Source organism: Protopterus annectens, chromosome 6.part0 (assembly GCF_019279795.1).
Source record: "Protopterus annectens isolate FY-2018-M chromosome 6.part0, PAN1.0, whole genome shotgun sequence".
NCBI lineage: Eukaryota > Metazoa > Chordata > Ceratodontiformes > Protopteridae > Protopterus > Protopterus annectens.
Window position 1 is genome coordinate 191,867,850 of NC_056737.1, and position 26,595 is coordinate 191,894,444.

General features: G+C 41.1%; 1 protein-coding gene across 1 annotated transcript; it reads left to right on the forward strand.

Moving 5' to 3' along the window:
* Nucleotides 1-20,686: 20,686 nt before the first annotated feature.
* Nucleotides 20,687-25,108, forward strand: FOS (Fos proto-oncogene, AP-1 transcription factor subunit). The gene is made up of 4 exons (XM_044073913.1): nucleotides 20,687-21,015; nucleotides 22,007-22,249; nucleotides 22,804-22,911; nucleotides 23,594-25,108. Exons 1-4 carry the CDS (start codon nucleotides 20,860-20,862, stop codon nucleotides 24,263-24,265), a joined length of 1,179 nt encoding a protein of 392 aa, XP_043929848.1. The 5' UTR covers nucleotides 20,687-20,859; the 3' UTR covers nucleotides 24,266-25,108.
* The last annotated feature ends 1,487 nt before the right edge of the window (nucleotides 25,109-26,595 follow it).

Consider the following 26,595-nt stretch of genomic DNA (forward strand, 5'->3'; position numbering starts at 1 on the left):
GTCCCTAAAAATACATAGCACCTTGAAACACAAAGTGCAAACTTTCCAAGACCTATTTAAAATGATCAAACTAGATAAGATGTTACCGCTTTTTCAACCATTACACCTAAACCCTAATATTAAAATTAATAATAAAGGAATAAACCTTACAGATTTTCCACTCATCAAAAATTACACACTCTGGGATATATATAAGCATAAGGACAAGAATATACTTGAGTTAAGAACAATCCTTGGACTTAGCTTCAAATACACAGTGATAGTTAGACAGATTAGAGAAGCCGCTCTCTTCCTAACCAATGACATATACTTTCTTAACGGGGAAATAAACAAATTTCAGGAAATCATGAACTCACTTTTGAATAGCAAGAAAATGCTTTCCAAAACATACAAGCTTATTATCTCTCTGATACATAATGCTGGATGTCTATTCTCTAAATACTGGAACGAGCAGGGTAAAATACTAACAGATGAACAAAAGTAAAAGTAAAAAACACTCTAGAATTTATTTCTTTTAAAAATCTCATATATACTCCTTTAATGATCAATAACAATGTATATTATACACCAGTTATCCTTAATAAATTCAATCCCAAAATATTGTCAGCTTGCTCATGTTGCTCATACCCACAAGCTGACCTTATACATGTGCTGTGGTTCTGCAATCGCACCCATAGAGTATGGTGCTCTTTAAAAGCTTGCCTAGAAAAGATGGGCTATCAAAGCTCCACTCTTTGTTGGGAACTGGCCAGCCTCCATATCTCGAACCTGCTACTATCTAAATTCAAACAACATATCTTAATTCTACTTTGTGCACTAACTAAACTTTATATCACTAAAAATTGACTAGATTGTACGAAACTCAGCTGGGATGGTTTTAGGGAAATGGCATTCAAATACATTTCATCACAAAAGTTTATTGTTAGAGGCCCTAAGAAAAGAATATATTATCAGAAGCTCTGGAAATCTTTACTTAACCAGGTTCTACAAGACTAGGCATGATCAAGGTCCTATTACTTTAGATTCATTTACTCTGATCACTCAAAACTAAGTTCATAAATGCAGTTTTACCATGGAGTTTGATACAATGGTAGCTTTCACTGTAGATTTATACTTCTGTTTTGTTTTCTTTATTACTTTATTTATACTTTTCACTTAACTATTTAGTGATATGTCTATAAACTGTTACATATCCTCTCAGCTTGGTACATAATTTTGTTGTACATCTTAATTGTATTTGCATTACTTTATTATTTTTTTATTGCATAAAAGAATAAAAATTATTTGAAAAAAAAAGACATTAAATATAGAAAGCATAGAAATGGAAAACTGATAAAGCAGTCAGTGACCAAAATTAAACTTAATCCCTCCTGTTAGATTTAAATTTAATTTAAGATATATGGTACATTACATATGATACTCTCTCAGGTGTCATTGTTAAAGCCCATCTTCTAGAAAATGCAGAAAAGGTAATGAACCTAAAATAGTTAATTGGGGAACTGCACAAAGGATGCCAAAGTGCTGGGCTAAATGGCCTTTCATCAGTGCATGAAAAGTGCTTTCTACCATGTTGTTGGAAAACCACTTGATTCATAAGAGATCTAGTTAGTGAAGTCTGAAATGCAAAGGAAAGGATCATGACATATCATTGGTGACTTTCATCAAACTGACAAAAGCTACCAATTTAATAGTCACTCTGAAAATATTATCAAATATGTGCATCTCCTCATTTGCCTTTTTTCATCACAGGGACTACGGACGTGGTTCACTCTGTGTTTCACCTTCAGCAGTATTCCAGCATCTGTAACAACTATATGTTAGGCGTTATAAGCATATTTTATAAACCTTTGCAGAATTTTAGGCTGACATTCTGATCCAGGTCTAGCCTGACATAATGCCCTGTTGTGGCAAAAATGTTTCCACTAGTTGCAGCTAGTATTTTGGCTGCTGTAGTAATTTTTTCATGCCAGGTCTAATGACTCATCAATTTTTTTCAACTTTTGTATGCATGCTCAGGTAAATAATGCTTGTCTTCTGCATACGTAAACGTTTAGTGTCTGTGTTTTACTATCATTTGTGAATTTCATGTTTATTTTCCCTTTGGGGTCTACTGCTTTTCTGATAGTTTTATTTCTGACCAAGACCAGTGGCATGCCTCTTTGAAAACATTTTCTTATGGTCCTTCGTAGAAATTACAGATAATGGTGACTCTGTTTCCAGGTGCAGTCTTAGTTTTTACTTGGCCATCTCTGGAGTCACCCGTATGACTTTACAATAATTTTACTCATATTGTACAGTTCCAGACACATCGGGGAGGGACATTCAGAAACAGACTGCATTGTACAACCCTGCTTCTGGCAGGGGGTTGCTTACTTCTGTAGGAATGGCCTATTCTGAGATTGCTGTAGTGCTACAGTGCTATGAAGCATAAGGCTAGTAGCAGGACAATGATCTACTGGATAATGCTGCATGCAAGTTTGGCAGTCCAAGTTTGGCAGTCCAAGGGCATAGCCAATGTACAGTAGCCTTGTGCTCCACCTCAGAGCATTACTACACGATCAAAATAGATTTGTAGAGTAATTCAAAGGCAAATTCTACCACCTCATTTGGAGCAGTGCAATGAGGCTGAATGTGCTATGTGCTATTTTTTTTTTTTTTATGTTCACCCATTGTTGTTTGTGGAAGTAGCAGGTCATTACCACTGCAGCAGGTAAGGAGTCTAAGGCTGTGTATGTATATGCATGTGCAAACATGCATGTTTGTGTCTGCAAGTATATCTAGGTGTTTACACAGCAATAAACTCAAATTATCTTGCAAAACTTGAAACATTCTGCAATAATTAATAGTCTTGGGCTTAAATGGCTTTTCTGAAGCCAGTAAACTGCAAAACAACCACTTCATGTATTTTTGATGCCTATTAAATTAAGCAACACTGTCATTCTTTTTTACTGGTATTGTAATTTACTACACATTGAAGTTTAGCTTTTTCAGTGTAAACTAACTAAACTGTCATCTACATAATATCAAAGTACTTATATGCCCAATTTGCTTGCAACTTTCCATGTTCCTCCTCAGGCATTTGCAGCATAGTAGTCCTCTGTAGCATTTCACAGTTGTTACTGAATTAACTTTCACAAGCAACATTCAGTACTAACAGGATCATGGGATCATAGGAGGTTACTAGGCTAATTAGAGCTACTAGACCCCTTACAAACCTATCCACGTACAACCCGTTTCCAAGAATATCAAGGTATTAAGAGGAACTAAGTCAACAACTACTGCCCCTGTCCAAGAGGGATACAGGTGAAACTCTCGGGGTGAATTTGTGGTTTCCCATCCAATTATCCAAATTATGCTTAAATAGGGCCAGCGAGGGGCTCTGTTTCACCTGAATTGGAAGTTTGCTCCAAAGAAGATGTAACATCTGTGAGACATATCTGTCTCTCCAGCAAGTCCTGTTGATGTCACATACTAGGTTGAGTTCCCTAGAGAGAGTGCATCTTGTACCATTTAAATTACAAATGTGCAGCATTTCCATTAGAGCAGGATCTGAGATTGCTTTATATGCAAGGCAGAGGTTACCTCTGAGTAATTTGTAAGACATAGAGTATAGTGACAGTGATTTTAGCCTGTCAACATATGACATATGCTGAAGACCTTGACTTTTCTTTGTAAGAAACCTTTGAGGTCTTCCCAGTTGCTGCAGGTACCTAGTAAGGTACATTCAAAAGGTAGCATTGTACTTTCTTACTGGCCTGTTGAGTGAGGAGTACAGGGGAGGGTTATAACATTTTGTTCTGGGTGCAATGCCCTTACTTTTGAGGTGGGCAATGTAGACATTCTTTCTTACCACTGTGGAGATGTGGTGGTCAAAAGAAAGGTTGCTGTCAACCTGTGTGCCAAAATCTCTCACCGCTGTTTGCATGCTCAGGGTGTTGTTATTAATGTAGTAATCTGCAGAGATGTTGCTCTTACTGAAGGGGATTGGTGTAAATCCCAGTATAGGTATCCATGCTATCAGTGAGGTCAGGGGATACAAAGCTATTAATACCGCCATGTATTAGGTTGTAATTGGCTTTGGAGAAGTTTTTTAGTTTAGTTGCTGCTAATGGGGGGGGGGGGGGGCAGATGTTATTGTTACTTCTAATGAGACTGATTTATGATCAGACCTCACTAGGGGAGGGCCGCACACATGGGGTAGTGCAGTGATCACCCATGTTAGGGAGCACCAGATCCACAGAGTTTGGGTCCCTTGTGAGGGTGTCAGCCAACTGGTCCAGGGCATTGGAGTTGATGAAGTCCAAGAACCTTTGGTAAAGTGTGTCAGTACATGTATAATTTACCCAGTCTATGGATGGGTAGTTAAAGTCACCTAAAACCAGGGTGTTTGGTTGTATCTTGAGCAATTCAAGTAGATCCAAGTATGCAGTGTGGGTATCCTGGTTCATAACTGGCAATAACTTGGAGAGGGGTCTTGCATACAGTTAGTTGGACCTGGATTAGTTCAAGGGATTTGTTTTGTTTAACCAGTCTACAGGTGTATTTATCTTTGAATATTGATACTCCACCTCCTTTAGTTCTCGCACTTTCAGTTTGTGGTCTGAATGTTTGGAAGGCATTATAACCTGGTATGCCCTGGTTGCTTTCCGTGGCCGTAAAGCAAGCCTCTGTGCTTGCACAGATGTCAGTATCTTCTATGGTGAGGGCTGCTTCCAGTGAATGCAGTTTTAGGTTCAGACTCCTAGCATTTAGCAGAATAACTTTGAGGTTGCTTTTCTTAACATATTTGTACGTCGGGAATTTTGTTGTTGTGACATTGCCTAAAAAAGGCACTATGGGGAAGGCAAGAGCCTTAGCCAGTAACCAAAATCCCAGCGGTGACAGATGAAGACCAGCTTTGGCAAAGCAGTATGGTCTATCTACAATGTCATCCCAGGCTTAGAATGACACCAGAAAATAACCCAATTGTTGAATTCAATCATTTTTTGTTTATATTGTGGTATCATCTTACGTAAGGGTAGTATGCTGCTCAAGGCTAGGGACATACCTGCTTGGGACACACATTCATAGAGCTCAGTCATGTCTCTCTTCATATAGTCCAGTGAGGTGCGTCTCAAGCCATTCACACCAACATGAAGTTTGACAGAGTCATAATGGTACTTGCTGGGAGAGACTTGAGTGCGTGTTTGATCTGGTGGATCCTGGCATCTGACAGACAGCTGACTTTCTTGTCCAGCCTGGTGAGTGGACATCTGTGTGTCTCACTATAGAGTCATTTATGACCAAAACATTTGGTTTAGATGTACTTTGCCTTAGGGTCTTGTTTGGTGAGACACTTGTGCTTGTGGTTTTATGTGTATTGATTGCTGTAGGTACTGTATTAGGTGTAGCGTGTTTGTATTTCTGAGGCCTCTGGTGTTTATGTAAATTTTTGGTGAGTATCCCCATGTATGATAGTTTATGTGTTGAGAGCGTGGTTTATGCAGGAAGTGTAGTGTGTGGGCTGACAACCTGCTCAGTGTCACTGTTCTGTGAATGAGAGAGCGAGGATTCCAAATTCTCTCTGTATATGCATCTCTCACAAATTGAGCTTGAGTGGTTTATTTGTCAGTGTATGTGAAGCAATTGCTACACTGCCTCAGAATACCCATGTCAATCAGGCCGGCAGGCAAAACGTAGGAAAACTGACCATCCATATATGATACTAGGTGTAAATTTGCTTACTTTATTGAGGAAAAATGTGGTTTAATTGGCAACTTAATGCTGGGTCTATACTATTGGGGCTCTCAAGGGGTATGAAACTATTAGGGATTAGCAGATTTTAGTTAAAGTGGCAAATGCTGTAGAAAGCCCAGCTGAGGTGCTCTCTGAGCAGCTAAGTGCAATTTAAGAAACTCCTGTTCAAGCATGGGCAGCTTCTAAGGGAAAATAAATCTGCTTTAGCTTTTGCATCTATAACCACCAATGGTTACCTCCACTGCAAAGTGCTGCATGAAGGTGCACTACATGCAAACAGATGCCTCTGCTTGCTCAGATGAAGATAGTAGAGTAGTGGCTGGTTGCCAAACTCTGTGGAGCTGTGTTAAGACAGGCACAAACCCATGCAAATGTGGGGCTTATGTAGTAACTGTTAGAACCCTTTTTTAAAACAAGTTAAGCAATTTTCAAACAAGCTGGCTAATGGAAATGCTCAATGTTGTTGTGTCTTTTGGCTTTTCCTGGTTAGGGGCTGCCACAGCGAAACCCCGGTCCACTAATGATTGGCAGTAGATTTTTACATGTTGAGTTGCCGGCCCTGACGCACAACCTTCAACGAAGGTACGCCCATTCACGCATGTCTCCACACAGAAGACACTCTTAGCTGAGAATCGAACAGAACAATGTCTTACTGTGAGGCGACAACACTACCGCAGCACCACCACCGCAGTGTAATGGAAATGCTCAGTACTGAGCCTTATTCCAACTATTTTAGTGCTCAGATACTGTCAAACAGTCTAGATTCAGCAAATCTGAATCTAGCCTATGCTACAGAATACACAAGTACTAGAAAACACAGAGTGCAGGAAAAACAGTCTCAAACAGGAAATTGTGAAACAGCAAAATAGTTAAAACGGCTAAAAAACAGTTAAAAGTAGGCAGCAACTCAGTAATACACAGTTTAAAAGTGCAGTACAGTGAATAAAAATACTTATTTTTCTGTAGATTTTAAAGGATGCCTTGGATTTCATTTGGATTCACTCCAGAGATCAGAGAGAGCACGCCAATCCTAGAGCAGCTCCTGTAATAGCTCTATACTCAAGCTTTGTATAAACTACTTACCAAATGGTCCCTTACTTATGCTAATATTCACTCTGTGTTGTCTGTAATGAAATAATTTGTACATTTATACAAAAATCAGCTTGTTTTGTTTTAAAGTAATTGTTGAACAGAAAATGAACTGCACAGTGATTGGATGATGCTGGTTTACCTATCCTGAAAGGAGTGTGGCACTTAATATTGATAAGGGACATGTTTGACTTTGCTAAACTGGAGATGATAGCCTCAGCACAGCATATATAGAGGTGTACTCAAGTTGCAGGAGATGTTACAGGCTTCTGTGATTAGGAAGGTGCTCATGTCAACCCCCAAGATAGGAATTACAGATGATCAGAAGTGCCCCTGGGCTGTGCATCATGAATGATGTGACTCGGGACAGGGGTTTCTTTTGGGTATTTATCCAGACTCGGAATGAGTGGGTCCATCTTTGAACATGAATGACCCCAGTCTGAGGCTGGTTCTGAAGCCATGCCCTCAGGCCACTGGGATGAGGACACTCCTTGTCAAAGGAGAAGGGCAAATTGACAGAGGCATGCAACAGAACAGCCTCTGTTTATAACTACCTGGATGATGTCCCCTCTCTATTAGGCTTTCATCCTGGCCAAAGAATGATCTCCACTTTTTGGGTAATTAATGGACCCAAGTTATATTGTGTGTGTGTGTGTGTGTGTGGGGGGGGGGCTGGTAGGTGGTAAGCAGGGAACTAAAAAAGCATATTTAGAAAAAAAAAAAAACAATAATGATGGCTGCTTCCTCCCTGCCTTGTTAAGTACATTCTGAGCCACTCAGGAAAACTTCACCTCAATGTCCTAGAGACTGAGAGTTGTTCTTACTCTCCAAGCTATACAGAACTGGATTCAACAAAGCCGCATCTCTATTTAGTTGGACTACAGTCTGGCAGTTTAGCATAGAGTATTAAGACTAAATCATTAATGACCTGCTTATTCTCCAGGGTTTAGACCCTCAGCCTCAATATACCTGCTATGTGACATTTAGCAAGTCATTTAACCATGTTGTGCCTTTTGGAATTTAATAAATTGGGCCAGGCTCCTCACTAGTTTTCTGGACCACATGCCTAGTAAGTAGTCTGGCAACTAGCTACTTATAACATAACTGTAGTCCTGTGCATCAAATATTTTGGAGAAATTCACTCCTGCCCCTCTGCAGAGATGCCATAATAGTCTGATATGTGTTGAAAATCAACAGATAATATAACATTCATATTCTGCAAAAATCCAAATGCTTGACAGATAGGTAAATCAGGTGCATCCTCATATCTTGTGAATGGTACAGAAGTCCCCTGATGCCAAAAAAAAAAAAACTATATTTAAAGATAAAGAAATGGGATCAGTCCACCAGGGATATTTTGCACCCTCCCCCCCACCACAACAAATGTCAGAAATGTTTCTCCTTAATTCTTCCACCAGCTGCAAGAGCCAGAGCCCTTTGACTTGGTCTGAAGACCTGCTTTTTTACCTTTCATCTGCTTCTGCTCCTGACCAGGTGTATTCACAAAGCCAAAGAATTAAAGGCAACATTAGTCCTAGTGGTTTCTTGCTGAACCAGAAAAAAATATTTTCTAAGTTTCAGCACTTCTGCTTGACTCTCACTTTCACAAACATTTACTTTTTTCTGGGCGGGAGCATCCATATATCCACTCTCTCAAGTTGATAGCCTGACTTTTCCATTTACACTAGCTGCGAAGTCTGAAAAATTGTCAAGAGTGAGTTCTTTCATTTCCCTCTTTCCAACAGCTATCCATTCAGAAAACTTTTGGGACAAATGGAAAATATTGTTTCTCAAAAAGATCACATTTTTTTCAAGTGGAGAGGATGAATACATAGGAACAAGCAGATTGTATCTAAAAACAAGAAAACTTCAGGGTGCGATGGCTGCATTTACAGTTGGGAAGTTATTGGAAGGCTCAGCTGTGTGGGAACCAAGGACCCTCAATGGATGGTAGCCCATCAGCCCCACATAGTTGAAATCCATCTGATTAAAACTGAGGGAAAGTTTCCACCCACTGAGGAGGTACTGTTTTTCCATGTAGCCATTTTATTGGCTTTCTGTAAACGTTTTACTCAAAAGAAGTGGAACAACCAAAACACCTTCCAATTCTTTGTGAATTGGGTGGGGGTGATACTGCGATGTTTAATGGGGTTATGTATGGTGGCTTGTTAGGAAGAAGAGTGCAAACTGTTAAGGAGGGTGTGTATGGCAGCAAATAGTGGGTCAAGATGCATGCAGTGGAACATGAATTTGGTGCCAAGTCAGAAGGACAGTCTGAAGACTTATTTCTGAGGCATTAGGATGGCACCCCAGCTGTCACAGAGGTGGTGTGCAGCACTGTAAGGAGAATTACAATTATAAACTTTTTAGCAGAATGTGCACTAAATACTTAATTGCATACCTCTCAGCGCCACTTTACTGTTTATTATTCAAGTATAAAAAAGGGAAATTATCTTGGTTAGCTGCTGTTGTGTACCATTCTAAGCATAGCCAGTTTCCTTTTTTGTGCTTGAATGAACCTATCCCATTTGGTTAGAGATTCCCCGTACCCATTCCCATGGTTGATCATTATATATTACCTCTAATGAGAATAAGTGGGATCATACCATAGATAATTTGAGGGGACCCATGCAAGGGATAAAACATTTAGGGGCTGCCTCTGTCCATTAGTAGTACAGATGGCAGTCGGGGTAAATGTTCTGTTTCTTATTCATAGATCCAAGTTGTGCTTGAATATCGACAGGGATGAACTTTGTTTTGTGTGGAGGGAATTCTGTTCCAGAGCAGAAGTATCCTCTACGATATATACCTGTCCCTCCTAACCATTCTGTTGATGTTGCAGAAGAAGTTTAGATCCCTAGACCACACATTTCTGATGTCATTTAGCTTACTGATGTGCAGTAAATCCATCAGTAATAGGCTGGCAGCTGCCTTGTATACCACGTATAGGTCACCACTTAGCAATCTGTAGGATACAGAGTATAGAAACAGGGCTTTGAGTCCATCTGTGTAGGACATATTTTTAGGCTTTGTAAGGTATCTCTGTGGGCGTTCCTGTTGTTCCATGTGTCTGGAATTTTTGAGCAAAGAAGTTGAGAGGTATTGGTGATATACCTAAATTCCACATCTTTGAAGGTGGTGGTGGGGTTACACCACACAACTTTGGTGAACAAATATGAGGCTTCTGTCAGTGCCGTAGCTCTCAACTGTCTGGAATTTTGCAGAATGTCCAGATTTTTTACTCATATTTTTTATCTGTTCCTCATAAAATGTATGGTTTTCTAGCAAATCTTTGAAGACTGAATTCACTAAATAAAGGCAGACATTTGAGTTTCATACATCATATCCATCAGAAAATGCATGCTAACACAAAACCTTTTATTCTATCAGCTTTCTAAGTTTATAAGAGCAATACTTAAAATGTGTCCCTATTTTTGGGCCTTTGTCCCCCCATTATTTTTTACTTTGTTCAGATTTCTTGTGCTAAGAGGTTGAGTGCACCACTCTTGCAATCTAGTTAATTACCAAAAAAAAAATCATCTTTCTTGTCATTAAGTGTCTGTTATTTATATTTTGATTTGCTAAACAGGCTGAATTTCATGTAACTTCTCCCAGTAAGTGATGATATACAGGCTAAACATTACAACTCTGTGTATAAGCACTAGTGATGTCCTTACATTCACTGCTGCAATATTCCTTACAAATGGGATTCCCTGCTGTGAAACCTACAGTCCGGACAGTTTGTCAAAGTTACTGTTGCTTTAAGGTATGCTGAACGTCACCTGCACACTCCTTGCATAGAGTAGGGCATAAAGGTCACATTCAGGTGTACCATCCTCAGAACTTCTTTGCCGACAGTCCGAATGCTGTTTTAACCATCGGTCTGTTATCTTTGTCCATTTTTTTTACCGTTTTTCTGTCTGTTGGCATTCCTGTGCATACTCCTGTTTGCTGAAGTCCTCACAGTTGCAAATAAGATCCCAGTTGGTTTTTGGTTACTTTTTTCTGTTTGTTTTGTGCTGTTTGGGGTTAATATCATCCAGGAAGGGTAAATGCCAGTGTGGGAGACTGATTCCCCATAATTACCGCCACAATAAGTGTCTTTTTTTTGCCTAGGCGCTGCTCACGACCATATGTCTTATTCAATTTGTCAGGTGTTTGTCCCCAAAACTCTTCATAGTAGGCTTTCTTCCCTTTCCTTGTATCTTGAGAACCAGCATCTTAAGCTTGCTGCAGATACTATGGATGGAACTTCCTGCCCTGAGGGTCAGCCGTCAGGGAAGAAGGTGCATAAGGTAAGACTGGAATCTTCCACTGTCAAGCCTTTGCCAGGAGTTTCTCCTGAGATTATTATGAACCCGGAGGCTTACCTGGTTGTTTTGTCAGATTCTTCTACTGCGTCTGGGTTGGAGGCCAGTGAGGATCTGGCGGGCAGCACATCAGACGAGGCTTTGCAGGTGTCCATTTTGGGCATTCAGAGGGAACCACGGTTGACTGTTTCTGAGAGGTCTAGAGGGGGTGCCTTAGTCTCTCTTTAGGGAAGAGGTTCCTACTGCAGTTCTGGAATGCCATCCTGAGTCTGGGCCTTCTCAGGTTTCTAGGAAGGATGTCCCCTTAAAAAAAGAAACAGAAACTAATCCTGTTTCTTCTGCTCCTAGGGATCCACAAAGTGAGTGGCGGGCCTTTACTCAGGGGTTATTTAATGCTTCACTGTCATTGAGGCCTCCTCAAGGGGTTTCAGTTCCTGCTCCTCCTTGGTCCTCTTCTTTCCCTAAAAGGCCCAGAGAATTCAATTCTTCTGAGGTGGATTCTGATAATGACTCCCTTTCTTATTCTACCCAGATTCCTTCTCCTTTAAACTATGGGTCTGAGGAGGAGGATTCTTATACTCTAGATAATCCTTCTGAAGAAATTTCCTTTGGGGATACAATTTCTAGGATGGTGGAATTTTTTAAGTGGGATTGTGCCCAGGTTTTGGATATCCATACGAGGTACTATGAGTTACTGCAGATGGAATCTCCTAAACCTGCAGCCATTCCTTCTGTCTTGCCTGCTTTATTGAATGATTTTTTCCAGTGCTCTAAAGCTCTGTATTCTCTGCCCCCTGCTTCCAAGAAGTCTGGTTTTATAGGGTGAGTGACGATTGTTCCTTTTTGTTTAAAAGTCCTTAGGTTTGTAAACTGCGGTTGAGCTGTGTGTGTAAAAACCAGTTCATTGACAAAAACGGATTTCATTCAGGAGACTCCAGAGCAGCTGTTGACCCCTCTGTGATGTCTGTAGCCTCTGATAAGCCATCTCAATTGCTTCCTTTGTCCAAGTTACTGCCTTCTGACAAGGAACCATGGGTAGGCTGGGTAAGAAGGTTTATACTTTGGCTACCCTACCTTTTAGGGCTATTAATTAACAGACTTGTATCTCTAGGTATGTATTGGCTCTTCTTTCTCAGGCTTGTCAGCTTCTTTCTGATCTTCCAGACTCTGAGAGTAAATCTTCTGCTCTTTCCTTGCTTGGGACTTCCTTTCAGGTAGTTTGTCATTCTATCAAATGTAGTTATGATGCAGCAGATGCCTCTTCTAGGGCTGCTGCTTCTGGCTCAGTTCTGAGGAGATATTAGGCTAAGTTGATGGATGGTCCTCTGGATAATAATGTTTTGTTTAGTGAAGCGGCTGCTTGTTTATGTAAGTCTCTTCAGGACAAGGGCAAGGCTTTACAGGAGCTTAAGCATGTCTTTGTTTCTCCTGTGCCTAAATTTCAGCGACACTACCCTTCTAAGCCAGCCTTTGTTCGTAGGCAGTCTCACTATCCTAAAGGTAAAAAGGGTAGTAAATGGACTCCTCCTGGTAAGGCCACTCAGACTGCAGGGATTGTTGAGCCTTCCTTTCCTGAAAACCAGGTGCTGTCTGACTATCCACCTGTTCCCACCCACATTCCTCTTTCTCTTCCTGTTTGGCTCCGAATCACCCAGGATTCTTGGGTTCTGTCAATCATTTAGCAAGGATTCTTCATGGTTTGAATTTCCCGCCCTCCTTTTATGGGCATTCCTTAGCCTCCTCGGGAACAACTTCCTTTTTTCCTCAGAGATTCTTCGAGTCCTCTTGTCTCAGCGTACTATTTAAGAGGTGCCTGTGTCTCAAAGGGGGAAAGGGTTTTATTCAAGAATGTTTCTAGTGTGCAGAAAAGAAGGTACTCTGAGACCTATTCTAGACCGCTTCTATCTAAACACTTTTCTGAAGGTGCCTTCCTTTCAGATGTTGTCCCTTCAGTCCCCTTTTCCTCTCTTGCTCCCTTAGGTCATTCTGGTGTCTCTGGACCTCAAGGATGGTTATCTCCATATTCCGATCGTTCCTCTTTTCAGGAGATTTTTGCATTTCTTTGTTGCTTCCTGGCATTTTCAGTTCTGTGCTTGCTCCTTGGCCTTTCTACTGCCCCAAGGGTATTCACCAAATGCCTCGATCCTGTGATTGCCTTTTGCAGGCTTCAAGGTATCCAAATCTTTCCTTATTTGGATGAACTGCTGATTTAGGCAACTTCTCCAGAGGTCATTTTGCAAAATCTTCATTTTACAATTTCTCTTCTTCTTTGGAGCCAGGGGTTCACAATAAACTTCAAAAAGTCTTCCCTGACTCCTTCTCAGGATCGTGTTTTTCTGGGTTGCAGGATTCAAATGGTGCTAATACTGGCATCCCTGGCTCCTCCAAAGGCATCAACTCTTATTTCTTTCTTTCAGCCTGTTCTTCCCCTGGCCTCCATTACAACCAGGGAGTTTCTGAAAGTTCTGGAGTTCATGGTTTCCACCATTCCAGTGCTCCCTCTGGCCAAACTCCACATGAGGAAGTTCCAGTGGTTTCTGAAGTGTGTGTGGCTTCAGCATGCACATCCTCTAGACTTTACTTTTCCACTTCTCCCATGTCTCAAGAAAGAACTTCTGTAGTAGTTTCAGCAGTTGTCTCTGAATCCAGGGCTCCCTTTTCAACTTCCTCTTCCATCAAAGGATCTGTTCACAGATGCTTCAGCTGTGGAATGGGGAGCAAAGTTTGGCTCCCTGAAGGTTCAGGGAGTGTGGTTACCTTGTCGGCGGAAAGAGCACATCAACATCAAAGAGATGAGGGCTCTTATGCTGACTCTTCAGGCCTTTTATCCTCTCTTCTCTCCAGGGCCTCTCAAGGTATTCAAGAACAATACCACAGTCATATGGTATATCAGCAGGGGGGTACAAGATCTTACTGTCTTTGCTGGCTGGCACTTCTGGTATGGGATCTGGTTATCCAATATCAAGTGACTCTTCAGGCAGTTTACATTCCTTCAGATCAGAATGTTGTGGCAGAGAATCTGAGCAGGTCCTTCATTCAATGCCATGAATGGATGCTTCACAGGGATGGGTTTTTGGACATTGTTCACCAGTGAGGTACTCCTCAAGTAGACTTCTTTGCTTCCCCTCTGAACAGACAACTTCCTCTGTTTTGTGCCAGAGTCCTGGGTCCTCTGGTATGGAAGGTGGACGCCCTCTCATTTTCTTGGAAGGGGATGTTTCTTTATGCATTCCCTCCCCTTCCTCTCATTCCAAAAATCCTGTTCAAGATTCAACAGGATGCTTCCAAAATCTTTTGGCAGCTCCCTTTTGGCCATGACAGCACTAGTTCCCTCTACTTCTGCATCTAGCCAAGGGCAATCATCACAAGTTACCTCACAGGGTGGATCTCCTCACACAAGACAAGGGATCTCTCATCCATCCCCACCTGTCCACGCTTCAACTAACACTGTGGGTAATATGATTTTGATCCCTCATAGACACATTTTTTCTGAGGGCATGCTACAGGGCCTGCAGGAGGTCAGGGAACCTACTACTAGGAAATTCTACTTGTCTAAATGGAAGAGGTTTTCTACTTGTTGTCTTTCTTGAGACATGGACCCACTTTCTGTGGATGTTCCTTTGGTTCTCTCTTATTTGTGTGAGTTGCTCAATGCTGGTTTGGCCTACTCTTCTATTAAGGCCTACATATCAGTTTTTCTGCTTGTCTGCCTTTAAAGTCCCCCATTAGCTTCTAGATTTGAGGCTAAGCAATTTCTTAAAGGTGTTGTTAATATTAGACCTCCCAGGAAGCCTGTTCCTTCTCCCTGGGATCTTAATTTTGTTCTAGAAAAACTGACTCAGGCTCCTTTTGAGCCTGCTTTTTCAGCTTCCTTGCAACATTGTTCTTGGTAGACAGTTCTTTTGTTATCTCTTACTTCTGCCAGATGGGTGTCTGAGTTGCAAGTCCTTATGGCTTGTCCACCTTTTTTGATATTTCATGAGGACACTGTGTCCTTGTGTACTAATCCTTCTTTCATGCCCAAGGTAGTTAATGAGTTGCACTTAATAAGTCTATTAATTTGCCTACTTTTTTCCCCTCTCTGCAATCTGACCATGAGAGGGTGCTGCATACTTTAGATGTGCACAGACAGCTCAAATTTTATTTAGATAAAACTAAAGGTATCAGAAAAATCTGACCAGTTATTGGTTTCCTTTCATCCTAGGTCTTTAGGTTTGGCTATTTCCAAGCAAACTACTTCCACTTGGATTTCAAAGGCTATTTCCACTTGGATTTCAAAGGCTATTTTCTTTTGTTACACTTTTCATGGCAAGAGCCTTCCTTATTCTGTAAATGCTCATTCCACTAGAGCTGTGGCATCTTCTGATGCTTTTTTTCAAAGGCTTAAATGCTAATTTGGTACTTTTCCATTAAATCCCTACCACGCGCCTTGCCGTATTTCTGAAAAGCATAGCTACGTTGTTGTTTCAACTGACCTGTTGCCATTTCCAGCTGTTTTTTTTACCTTTTACTACAAGTGGTTGTTACAGTTTTGCTCCTGAAGTTATAGTTGGAGTCAATGATTACTTCATGCAATGAATACCATGCCAGCGATTGCAGTACATGTGTGTATTTACGTGGGATGCAGCATGCAGTCATGACAGACAGCTTCGGAGAGCATCAGGCATTAATAACTGCAGCAATCACTGTTTTGCAGCTCTACTTACATATGCTCCATCGCTGTCAATTAATCACCCACCATTAAGTAGGAATGTAGCTGCTCGTGTATTTGCAATCCTACCAACCTGTCATCCATCCACATTCTTCACGTCTGTGCACTGTACAGCTGAAAGAGGCATTGCTACAAGTGCAGCAGTTTGGGGAGTGCTACAGACAAGACAGCCATACAAGACGTATAAATTGCATTAGTTTGCCAGATCCTGTGCACATGTAACATTCATGTAGCGGTGATCTATGTACTGTTTTACACACTAGTGTGATAACACACCACAGCAAATGAACTACTAATACCAGGATGATCACCGCGGTACGCAATCTGTCATGCCTAACCATTGGTACTCTTTCTGGTTATTTCTAGTATCAGAAACTTATTTTGGAGAACCTTTTGAAAGGCTACCCATCTTGGTCTGTCATGGACCTTTCAGTCTTCGTTGGGCTCGAAGAAAATGGCGAGATGCATGGTAGGAGTTTAACGGAAAAGTACCGCTAATTCTATTCTTAAGGCTGCTACCTGGACTTCTGTACATAACTTTACCAAACATTACCAGTTCAATGGTATCTCCAGTGCTAGAGCTGGTTTTGCTGATGCCATTCTTCATGGCTTCTTAGAGGGCTCTGCTGCTTCCTCCTCTCAAGTTTCTTCTTGAGCTTTGGCACTCTCCCATTTGTAAGGAATACTGCAGCGGTGAATGTAAGGACATAGTACAGTTGTGTAAAATCTTACCATAACGGTAGATATCATTGCCATAGTATTCACTCCCTCCTTCCATCCCCCTGGTCTTTTTTCCTTCCTGGATGTGCAGGTTCTTCTTGGACTGCTGTTCCTAGTCGGGCAATCAGTTCTGAGGATGGTATGCCTGAATGTCACCTTTATGCCCAACCCTACACAAGGAGTGTGCAGGTGACGTTCAGCATACTTTAAAGCAACGGTAGACTTTGGTAAACTGGCCGGATGGTGGGCTTCATGGCAGGGAATCCCATCTGTAAGGAATACTGCAGCAGTGAAGGCAAGGACATCTACCGTTATAGTAAGATTTTACACAACTGCACTTTCTGTAGAGTCAACTGTCTGTGAGACGCAAATTCAAGATGCACAGTATTGCTTAATATTTGAAAGTAGCCTAAACTAACAACCCCCATCACATACTTCTCAAATGTCCAGATTCTCATAGGTTCATACTAGGCTATCTGCCCTGGGGCAATTATAAGCCTAGCCTGATTCTGTATGGCTTACGCCACCCCTTGATTTGAGTATACTATGCCCTTTTTAAGGTTTAGTTTACTGTGCCTCTGTCTAATAGTGACATGGGAGTAATCCCTGGGACAAACCTACGATCTCCCATCCACCTATTGAGATTCTTCTTGAAGAGATTCAGTGAGGTGCTCTGCCTCACATGAACTGGAATTCTATTCCAGAGCGAAGGGAGCCTCTGGGTTATGAACCTGTCCCTCCAGCAAGTTCTATTTATTTCTGTGCTGAGGTTCAAGTCCCTCGAGCGTGTGGCTCTAAGGGATTTAGATTTACTGAGGTGGAGCATGTCCATTAATTCTGGATTTGACATAGCTTTGTATGTCAGGCATAGATCGCCTCGAAGTAGGCGGTATGCAACTGAGTAGAGCTGGAGTTTTTTTAACCGAGCAGCATATGGCATCTGTTTGAGACCCTTGATCCTCTTGGTGAGATACTTTTGGGGTCTTTCTAATTGCTGCAGGTGTCAGGTAAGGTACATCCCAAAAGGGATATTGTATTCTATGATGGGCCTGATGAGGGATGAATAAAAGGGCACGATTACCTCTCTTGATCTAGATGTGAAACCCTTCGTGATGAGGTGAGCTATGTAGAAGGTCTTTCTAACCACTTTGGCAATGTGGTTTTCAAAGGAGAGATTGCTATCAACTTGGGTCCCCAGGTCCCTAATGACTTTCTCTGTACTTAATGGGTTTCCGCCTATGTGGTAATTTTTGGGCACATTGTTTTTGCCAAAGGGTATGACTATACATTTTTTGGCATTTAGCTTTAAACCATGGCGCTGGCATCAGTTATCTGTCTCTGTGAGACCTTTTTGAAGGATGTTTGTGTCAGCTGGAGAGTCGATTATGGCGCCCAGTTTGCAGTTGTCTGCGAACTTGGTGAGCCATAGTCCTCCCACATTTGCCTGTACCTTGGAAAAGTATATACCGAACAAGAGTGGTCCCAGGACAGAACCCTGTGGGACGCCACTTGTGACCGGTTTTGAGTCTGTCATGGCTCCAGCAACTCTCACTCTGTGGGTTCTGTCTTTGAGCCAGTTTGCGACCCATCTTGTGAGATAGGGGTTTATATTTAAGCTGGATAGCTTATCTATGATGCCCGAGTGGGGTATTGTGTCAAATGCCTTTGCAAGGTCCAGATAGGCTGGACTACCTTCCCTTCATCTATGGCTTTGGTGACCGTTTTGAAGAAGTCAACCAGGTTCAAAAGGCAGGATCTGCCCTTGACAAAGCCAAACTGGGTAGGATCTAGTGTCTGTAGGTCCCCAATGTCTTTGTTTATGAGCTCCATGATGATCCTCTCCATAGCCTTGCAGACTAAGCTAGTCAGGCTTATGGGGCGATAGTTTCCAGGGTCCGTAGAGGCTCCACCTTTGTGGAGTGGGACCACTGTTGCTGTACACCATTCTGTGGGCACATATCCTGTAGTGAGGCTGAGATTGTATAGCTGTTTTATTTGAGGGATTAGTTCCTCTTGGAGTTCATGTAGGACGCAACCTGGGACACCATCTGATCCCATGGAAGCAGTGTTTTTTGCTTTGGAGAGGGCAGCCTTCACCTGAGCATCAGAGATGTTTGGGAGGCAGCCCTCTGCCGGGATAGATACTTGCTCTTTTGGGGGGGAGGGGGGGAGTTTGCACTGAACCTGTCTGCCAGGATATTGGCAATGTCTGTGGGTTCGGTGTATTTTTTGTTGTTTAGAATCAACTCAGAACAAGTCTGGGAGTTGCATCCCAGGTTCCTAACATAACTGAAAAAAGCCTTATGATTGTCTTTGGTGTCCTGTGCAATTTTTCTCTCGAAGCTGGCCTTGGAGGATTTTATGAGGGATCGTAATTTTTTGCTAGTACTGATCAGAGATGCCTTCCCTATTATGGATTTTGCTCTATCATGTAGTAGCTTCCTCCTTCTGTTGTACATTTTATTTATGGCAGGGGTCCACCAGACTGGACGCCTGCCTTTGGATGATTGGGTCTTGGTTTTGTTTGGGATAGCATGATCCATGCATTCCTGGAGATGTCCGTAGAATGCGTTTATATAGGATTCTGCAGTTTGGGCGGTGGTTTTCACTGGCCCTGGGGCCTTGAAGGATTCCACTTCGGTTTTGAGAAGTGAGAAGTTCACTTTTGAGAAGTTTTTCACTGTGGTTTTCTGGGCTGGGGGTGGGGTCGGGATGTGGACATCCAGTGAAATTAATTTATGGTCTGATCTTACCAGTGAGGGATATACTTCTGGTGTGGAGCATAGAGTCCCCATGTTGGTAATGATCAGGTCTAGTATGTTGTCCCCTCTTGTGGGAGTGGTGACTAGTTGTTCCATAGCATTTGAGTTTATAATTTCCAGGAAACTTTGGGCTAAGGTGCTGGGGCTTGAGTAGTGCTCCCAGTCAATGTTTGGGTAGTTGAAGTCGCCCAGTATAATGGTGTTTGGAGAGATCTTCATGTTCTCCAATGTTTTCAGGAAAGCCGAGTGGGATTCCTGACTTTGAGAGGGTGGTCTGTAGGATGCTATAAACTGAAAAGCAGTCTTGCCCACTGTTAGTTGCACATGGATGGTCTCCGATACTTCGTGCAATGCCACTAACCTGGAGGTGTGGATATCCTTGATAAATATGGAATATGTCATATTTCGGTCAATTCCTCATAACATTTGTTATTTTCTGGCAAATCACTAGGATTATCTAAGGATTTAGGTCACCAAATAATGATACACATTTAAGTTTCAGACTTCATATCCTTCAGAAAAATGCATTCCAAGACAAATTTTGTTATTCTAGCAACTTGTCTAAGTTTATAAGAGCAATTTTTAAAATCTGTCCAATTTTTGGGTTTTTGTCCCCCATTATGTCGGGCTTTGTCCAGATTTGTTTGACTAAGATGTTGAGAGGTACAGGATATTAAGTGTATATGTGTGGTGGTGGACTGTTTGTTTAAAAGGAGTTACATAATTATCGAAAAAGTACTAAAATTCACATTTTTCCGTATAAGTGTATATTATTATTGTTTATATACACTAGATCCTTATCATGAGGTTCTTTTTGGTGTGTCTCCGGAGGGAACCTTGACCGAGAGAGCACGCCTCTCGCCTCCAAATAAAAACAAACAGTCTGCAAACAAACGAAATTCGTCTCGAGGCACAAAGTTATTAAAAATAGATACAGGATTCAAGTTCACCAGCTTGGGGCAGTTCCCGTCAGTACCGCCCCCTAAAAACAGGATATATTCCATATAAGTCCATGTACGTCATGGATCCCCCTAGCACCGCACCACCCGGATACTACCATACTCAAGTTAACTATGGGGAGTACGGTGGACAAAAAGAAAACTTATTTCAATTCATTCGCAAGATAAAAGCTTAATATTTAAAATTATGTACATACATTTTCTTGCTTATACAGAGGTGTTGGTTTACGTTAACTGTCTGTGTAATCATGTGCCTTTTTTTTGTAAATGTGACTCTTTCCTTTACCGTCAAAAGTAGTCCCTTCTTATTTATAAAACACGGCTATGACGTTTTCTGGTGAGTCTCCAAGGGAGGAGTCTAGCTACAGTATAAATACTTGTCTCAAGAAAGCTTGAAAGTATAGATTTGACAACCTGAGAAAGTAAGGAGTAATTTTTTACAGAAGGAGTTTGGAGCAAAACCTGAACGCGAATTTGGTGCTAACAGAAACTGATAACATCATTTTGGAAGGAAGTTAAGCTATATTATTGCTTTCTGACGGACTTCATTCGGGATAACCTGCGCGGTTAGCATGATGTATCAAGGCTTCAGCAACAGTACAGACTATGATGCAGCCTCATCCCGCTGTAGTACGGCTTCCCCAACTGGTGGAGACGCATTGTCTACATATTATCCTTCACCTGCTGCTGACTCTTTCTCTAGTATGGGGTCCCCTGTGAATCCACAGGTAAGACAGATGTAAAGTATTACCATGATGAGGTTGTCCAGAGTAGCTGTATGTGAAGATTGCAGTATGTGTATGAGCGATTGTGTGTGTGTATATATATATATATATATATATATATGTATGCCTATATATATATATATATATATATATATATATATATATATATATATATAAATGATTAGCAGTGACTCTGTCTAGAATTGCATTAATATAGTTGTGAAATAGTTTTGTCTTACTCCTGCATTTGAGAATGCTAATTGCATTGGCAGTAGTAACATGACATTCCCAGGCTGCATATATCTGGGTTGATGAGTCTTTTAACTCAAATAAATAGTAGGGGAGCAAGGGTACCACTAGCTGGTATGAGTTCGCAACCTTCTACTGCTGTTGCCTTACTTCAGTTGAATGGAACTGATGTGTTTGTATTATAGACCCCACGTGAACAGGACCCTGATAATGCCCTAGCAATCACGGCACTGTTCATAAAGCTGCCAGGTTACGGATTATGCCCTGGCACCAGCAAGTTTCAGTGGGTATTAACTGATGGAGAGACTGAGGCGTGATTGGCTGCTTGTGAAACTGTTTGACGTCCGCATAGGTTTGTAAACTGCGGTTGAGATGCGTGTGTAAAAACCAGTTCATTGACAAAAACGGATTTCATTCAGGAGACTCCAGAGCAGCGGTCACTACGTCAGCATGAACGTCATGGATATTTATAGTACTCCTCTCGCCAGCCCCGTGGCGGTGTAGCAAATAAATGCAGTCCTAGGCTATGCCAGAAGGAGGATATTAACACTAGGGTTGAATTAGCTTCTGTACGTATTAAGTGTACTACAATATAAATTAATGCCTCACGTAACGAGTGCATGTTACGTAGGATACTGAAGGGCAAGGTTAGCGTATTGAGGATTATATTTAGCTGAATGTGGAGATGAAATAGTTATAAAGTTGGAGTGGTATTTATAACATATGTCCTTCTCTCTCTTTTTAGGATTTTTGCACAGACCTTTCAGTTTCCAGTTCCAACTTCGTGCCCACTGTGACAGCAATTTCCACAAGCCCAGACCTCCAGTGGCTAGTGCAACCTACCCTAGTATCGTCTGTGGCTCCATCCCAGAGCCGGGTGCACCCCTACAGCATCTCTGCTTCCAATAATGTTTATTCTCGCAGTGGTGTTTTGAAAACTCCTGCAGGAAGAGGACAGAGTACTGGAAGAAGGGGCAAGACTGAACAGGTAAATATTTACTGAATTTTGAAAGGCAGTCATTGCTAACCTAGTTGGGACTAGTGGTAGGCCCTATATAAATTATAGCAGTCGCTGCTTTGCACAGATAGACGTTAACGTATTACAGAGCTCACAGCACTCCCTCAATTAATATTATTGTTTTATTAAATAAAATAAGCTGTATGGGGAAACTGTTTCAGACTGTACACTATTTGACTCGTGTTCAGTGGCTGTTCTCATTTACAGCTGAAAGATTTTTTAGAGATCCCATGACAATGCAAATAAATGCACTCAGCATTTGTGGTCAGATTGTCCACTGTACAGCAGTGCAGTTTTTGCCAGAGTGACTAGCAGGAGCTTTATTGTTCTGCTGAGGCTCCTGTTTTATATGCAGATCACAGCCAGTCTGCAATTCTTGTCTAAAAATAGGGCAATTTTGCACTTGGAGGGGGGGGGGGGGGATGTATGTAGTGGTCATGTATGGGGAAGGTACGTGTGAATATGCATTTATTGCTGTGTAGTATACAGTCAACTAACAGACTTTTTCCTTTTATCTTTAATAGCTTACCCCTGAAGAAGAGGAGAAGAGAAGGATTAGGAGAGAAAGGAACAAGATGGCAGCAGCTAAGTGTCGCAACAGGAGACGAGAGCTCACAGATACCTTGCAAGCTGTAAGTATTAACAGAATGTAAGCTTTGTTTTTTTTCCTGCTTAAACTAGACTCTGAACTTTAATCATGAGAGCATTTAAAAATGTTTATGTAGAATGTGGAATACATTCTAAAAATGTATTTCAAAAAAGCTGAGAGCTTTGTAAACACTTGAGTAGTTGGAAAAATGGAGTACATTTAAGAATAACATTTAACAGTAACCTCCTTTTCCAAATAGTAGTACCGTGAGCTACTCTTGGGTAACTTTGGTGAATCATTTTATATTGTATGACCCTGACATAACATTTTATGCTGGTGGCTGTAGAACCTGATACATTTCTCCATGTAATTTTTATTTTACTGCTAGGAAACTATATTTTTCACCATAATATAATTAATAAAAAGCTTTATCTCTTCAGAGGGGATAATTGCAACACTGCAAACTCTTATCCCTTTTGGTATGCATATATATATATATATATATATATATATATATATATATATTTTTTTTTTAACAGTATATTTAGAAAATGAAGAACATGGGGTACCTCTAAAGTAAATGCATGTAGTATTTGGCACCTAGAAATATCATTCTTCCCTTTCAAAGTGTGAAGCATGTTTGGTAGAAGTAGCGTTTAGGCTGTGTCTGGTATATTGAGTTTATTAGCAGCATATTTAATGTACTTTTGTTTTATTACTTGCAGGAAACAGATCAGCTCGAAGATGACAAGTCTGTTCTGCAGGCAGAAATTGCCAGTCTTTTGAAGGAAAAAGAAAAGCTAGAATTCATCTTGGCAGCTCACAGACCTGCCTGTAAAATACCTGAAGAGCAGGACCTGGACATAAGTTTTCATGAAGTCTCTGCTTCCTTGGATCTTGGCAGCTTCACAGATGTGCCAATGACATCTAGTGCTTCCTCACCACAGAGTACTCTGATTTCTGCTTCCAAGGAATCCAACCTAACCCTTGCTTCCATATCTGGTAATGCTAGCATCCCTATAATATCTGTCTTGGATGCGTCTGATCCAGAAACATCAACAGAACTGAAAGAGGAGCCTTTGGATGAACTACTTTTCCCACTGTTGAAGAAGAATCCAGTGGAGACAGCAAGGTCTGTCCCAGACATGGACTTAACAAATTCTCTCTATGCAGCAGACTGGGAGCCCCTTTACACTACAGTGACATCTGACCTGGAACCTCTGTGCACACCAGTGGTCACCTGTACACCAACATGCACCACCTATACATCTTCCTTTGTCTTCACTTACCCTGAGTCTGAGTCATACCCAAACTGCAGTACAGCCCACCGAAGAGGAAGCAGTAGCAATGAGCAGTCTTCCGATTCCCTCAATTCACCAACACTATTGGCTTTGTAAAGACATTACTTTTGGTCTTCTGTGTCTTTCTTGATGTTCCCTTTAGGGAAGTTGCAGATAAAAATGACATAAAGGTTTTATTCCATCAATATAAAATGATATAACCTCAAGAAGAACATCTTCCAAAAATAACATTACCAGGGCATGCAGTCAAGGACTTGTGCTTTGAAATGAGGGGCAAAGTGAGAATGGCCTTTACCTCTTCCACAAATGTAGCAGAAAGCATGGAGTTCCATGGCTCATGGCTAACAGCAAAATCCTCTTTTAAAAAGAGCTGTACTAGCATGTTGAATCGTGCCTGACTTCAGTTTATCAATTTTATTCAATAGAGTTAATATATTATCAGTCTCTTAAGTTCAATTGGTGCTAGATAATATTTCAAAGGTGTATTTTAAGTGCAGCTGACTCATAGCAACTACTGTGTGTTTTAACGGCAATAGTGTGTGCATATATAATTTCTCCTGACAGAAATTATCATCGTTAAACTTGAAAGAAAATCACTTTATTTTCTAGTAGATAGAAATTATATATATATATATATATATATATGTAATAAAATATCCATGTACTGTATTTCTATGGCATTTGATTACTCATCATTCATGGGCCCTTGTCAATATTGGTCTGAATGTATAGGAACATTAACAACAGTTTTCCATGAAAACGTTTTTATTGTGTTTTAATTTATTTATTAAAATGGATTTCCAGATATTTATATTTTTAATTTTTATTTTTTCTACTTTAAGAGTTTTCTGATGTTTTTGAAGTGGATTTGAATGCGAATGTAAGCGTTGTTTGCTTATTGTTCTGAGATATGTGGTCAAATAAACCATTTAAAAGAAACTAAACTTGCTTTGCATTTATTTGTCTGTGTACTAATTAATAAATGTAAGACTTGCCTGCAGGTAGTGAAACTGAAGTTGCTGCAGTACATGCCATTATTCTTAACATTTTATGTACAGGGATAGTCCAAAATGGGCACAAAAGCCCTTTTCAGTGGAGGCTTGGGGATAAAAGCTACATCTAAAGCACATCGTTTGCAAAAGGCTATTTTAAGAAAGAGGAGTAAAGGTAACAATACAAGCGACGGTCAGTTGATGGTTAGAAGACATAGTGCAGGTTATATAAATGAGTAGCAAGTCTTAACTATTAAACCAAAAGAAAAAAACTGAATAAAATATCTTAAACATTTAAGAACAGCTAAGTAGACCTATTGCTGTAGGCCAGGAATTGGCACTTTTTTGAGCTAAGAAAGCGCAGGATAGGTGCATGTGCATAATACTGCATACTTATCCATGAATGTACATGCACAGTGGTGCAAAGGTTAGTGGTGATGCTAGACAGCTCTTGGTTGGCTCTGTGTGGAACTTGTACGTCTTTCCTGTGCACACCTGATTCTTCACCAGGATCTCCATTTTCTTTCTGCATGATTGTAAATGTCAGCTGATGAATTCATGAGCCTGTAAATTCCCTGTAGGAGTCTGTGTGCATGCATATATGTCCTATAGGAAGCTGGTGTCTCATAGGTGATTATTAGGCCCAAGAGCTATTTTAAGCTTAGCCAAGTGTACCCAAACTTAAAATATTGCTAATGTGTCAAAACCCCAAGGAATGTTACGGTTACAATATAGACCTGTACACATCAAATGTTCACAGGCTGACCTTATCCATTATGGACACAGATGCTAAATCCAGGGGTAAATTTCTCATCCATTGGTCCAAGTTACATTTGAATAGGGTTAAGACTGAACTTTGCTTCAGATGGATAGAAAGTGTGTTCTAGAGAAGGAGTAATCCTTGAGGCACATGCCAGTCCCTCAAACATGGCCTGTTAGTCACAGAAGTTTTTTAGGCCCCCCAAACAGATATTTCTAATGCTGTTTGCTTTGCAGATGGGCAATAAATCCACCCCTGTGGGAACAGAGGATGAATCCGTAGGCTATGCATAGATTGCTGTGTGGCAGTCTACAGGAAACTGAGTACAGGAATAGGGCTTTGAAATGGTCCACATAGGACTTGTTTACTCTGTGTATACTATCAAAACTGTTTCATGTGCCAGTACATGCTGAAGGGTACAGTGTACTCGGATTGGTCTGATGTGAGCCAAGTACAGTGGAACAATGACTTCCTTGGACCTAGATGCCAAGCCCTTGTAGACACTTGGTGGTCAAAGGTCGGGTTACTGTCAACATGCGTTCCCATATCCCTGACCATGGATTCTACTTTTAGGTGTGTATTACCACTGTGGTAATTTCCAGGGCTAGACATCTTTCCAAAGGGTAATGTATCTTTCTGCATTGAGTTTTAGTGCACGGCTCTGGCACCAGTTG

Bases quoted from the DNA above. Each gene is read 5' to 3' on its own strand.
- FOS (XM_044073913.1), top strand. From the start codon at position 20,860: ATGATGTATCAAGGCTTCAGCAACAGTACAGACTATGATGCAGCCTCA. The intron at 21,016-22,006 runs GTAAGACAGATG...CTCTCTTTTTAG, and splicing joins GGTCCCCTGTGAATCCACAG to GATTTTTGCACAGACCTTTC. The intron at 22,912-23,593 runs GTAAGTATTAAC...TATTACTTGCAG, and splicing joins TCACAGATACCTTGCAAGCT to GAAACAGATCAGCTCGAAGA.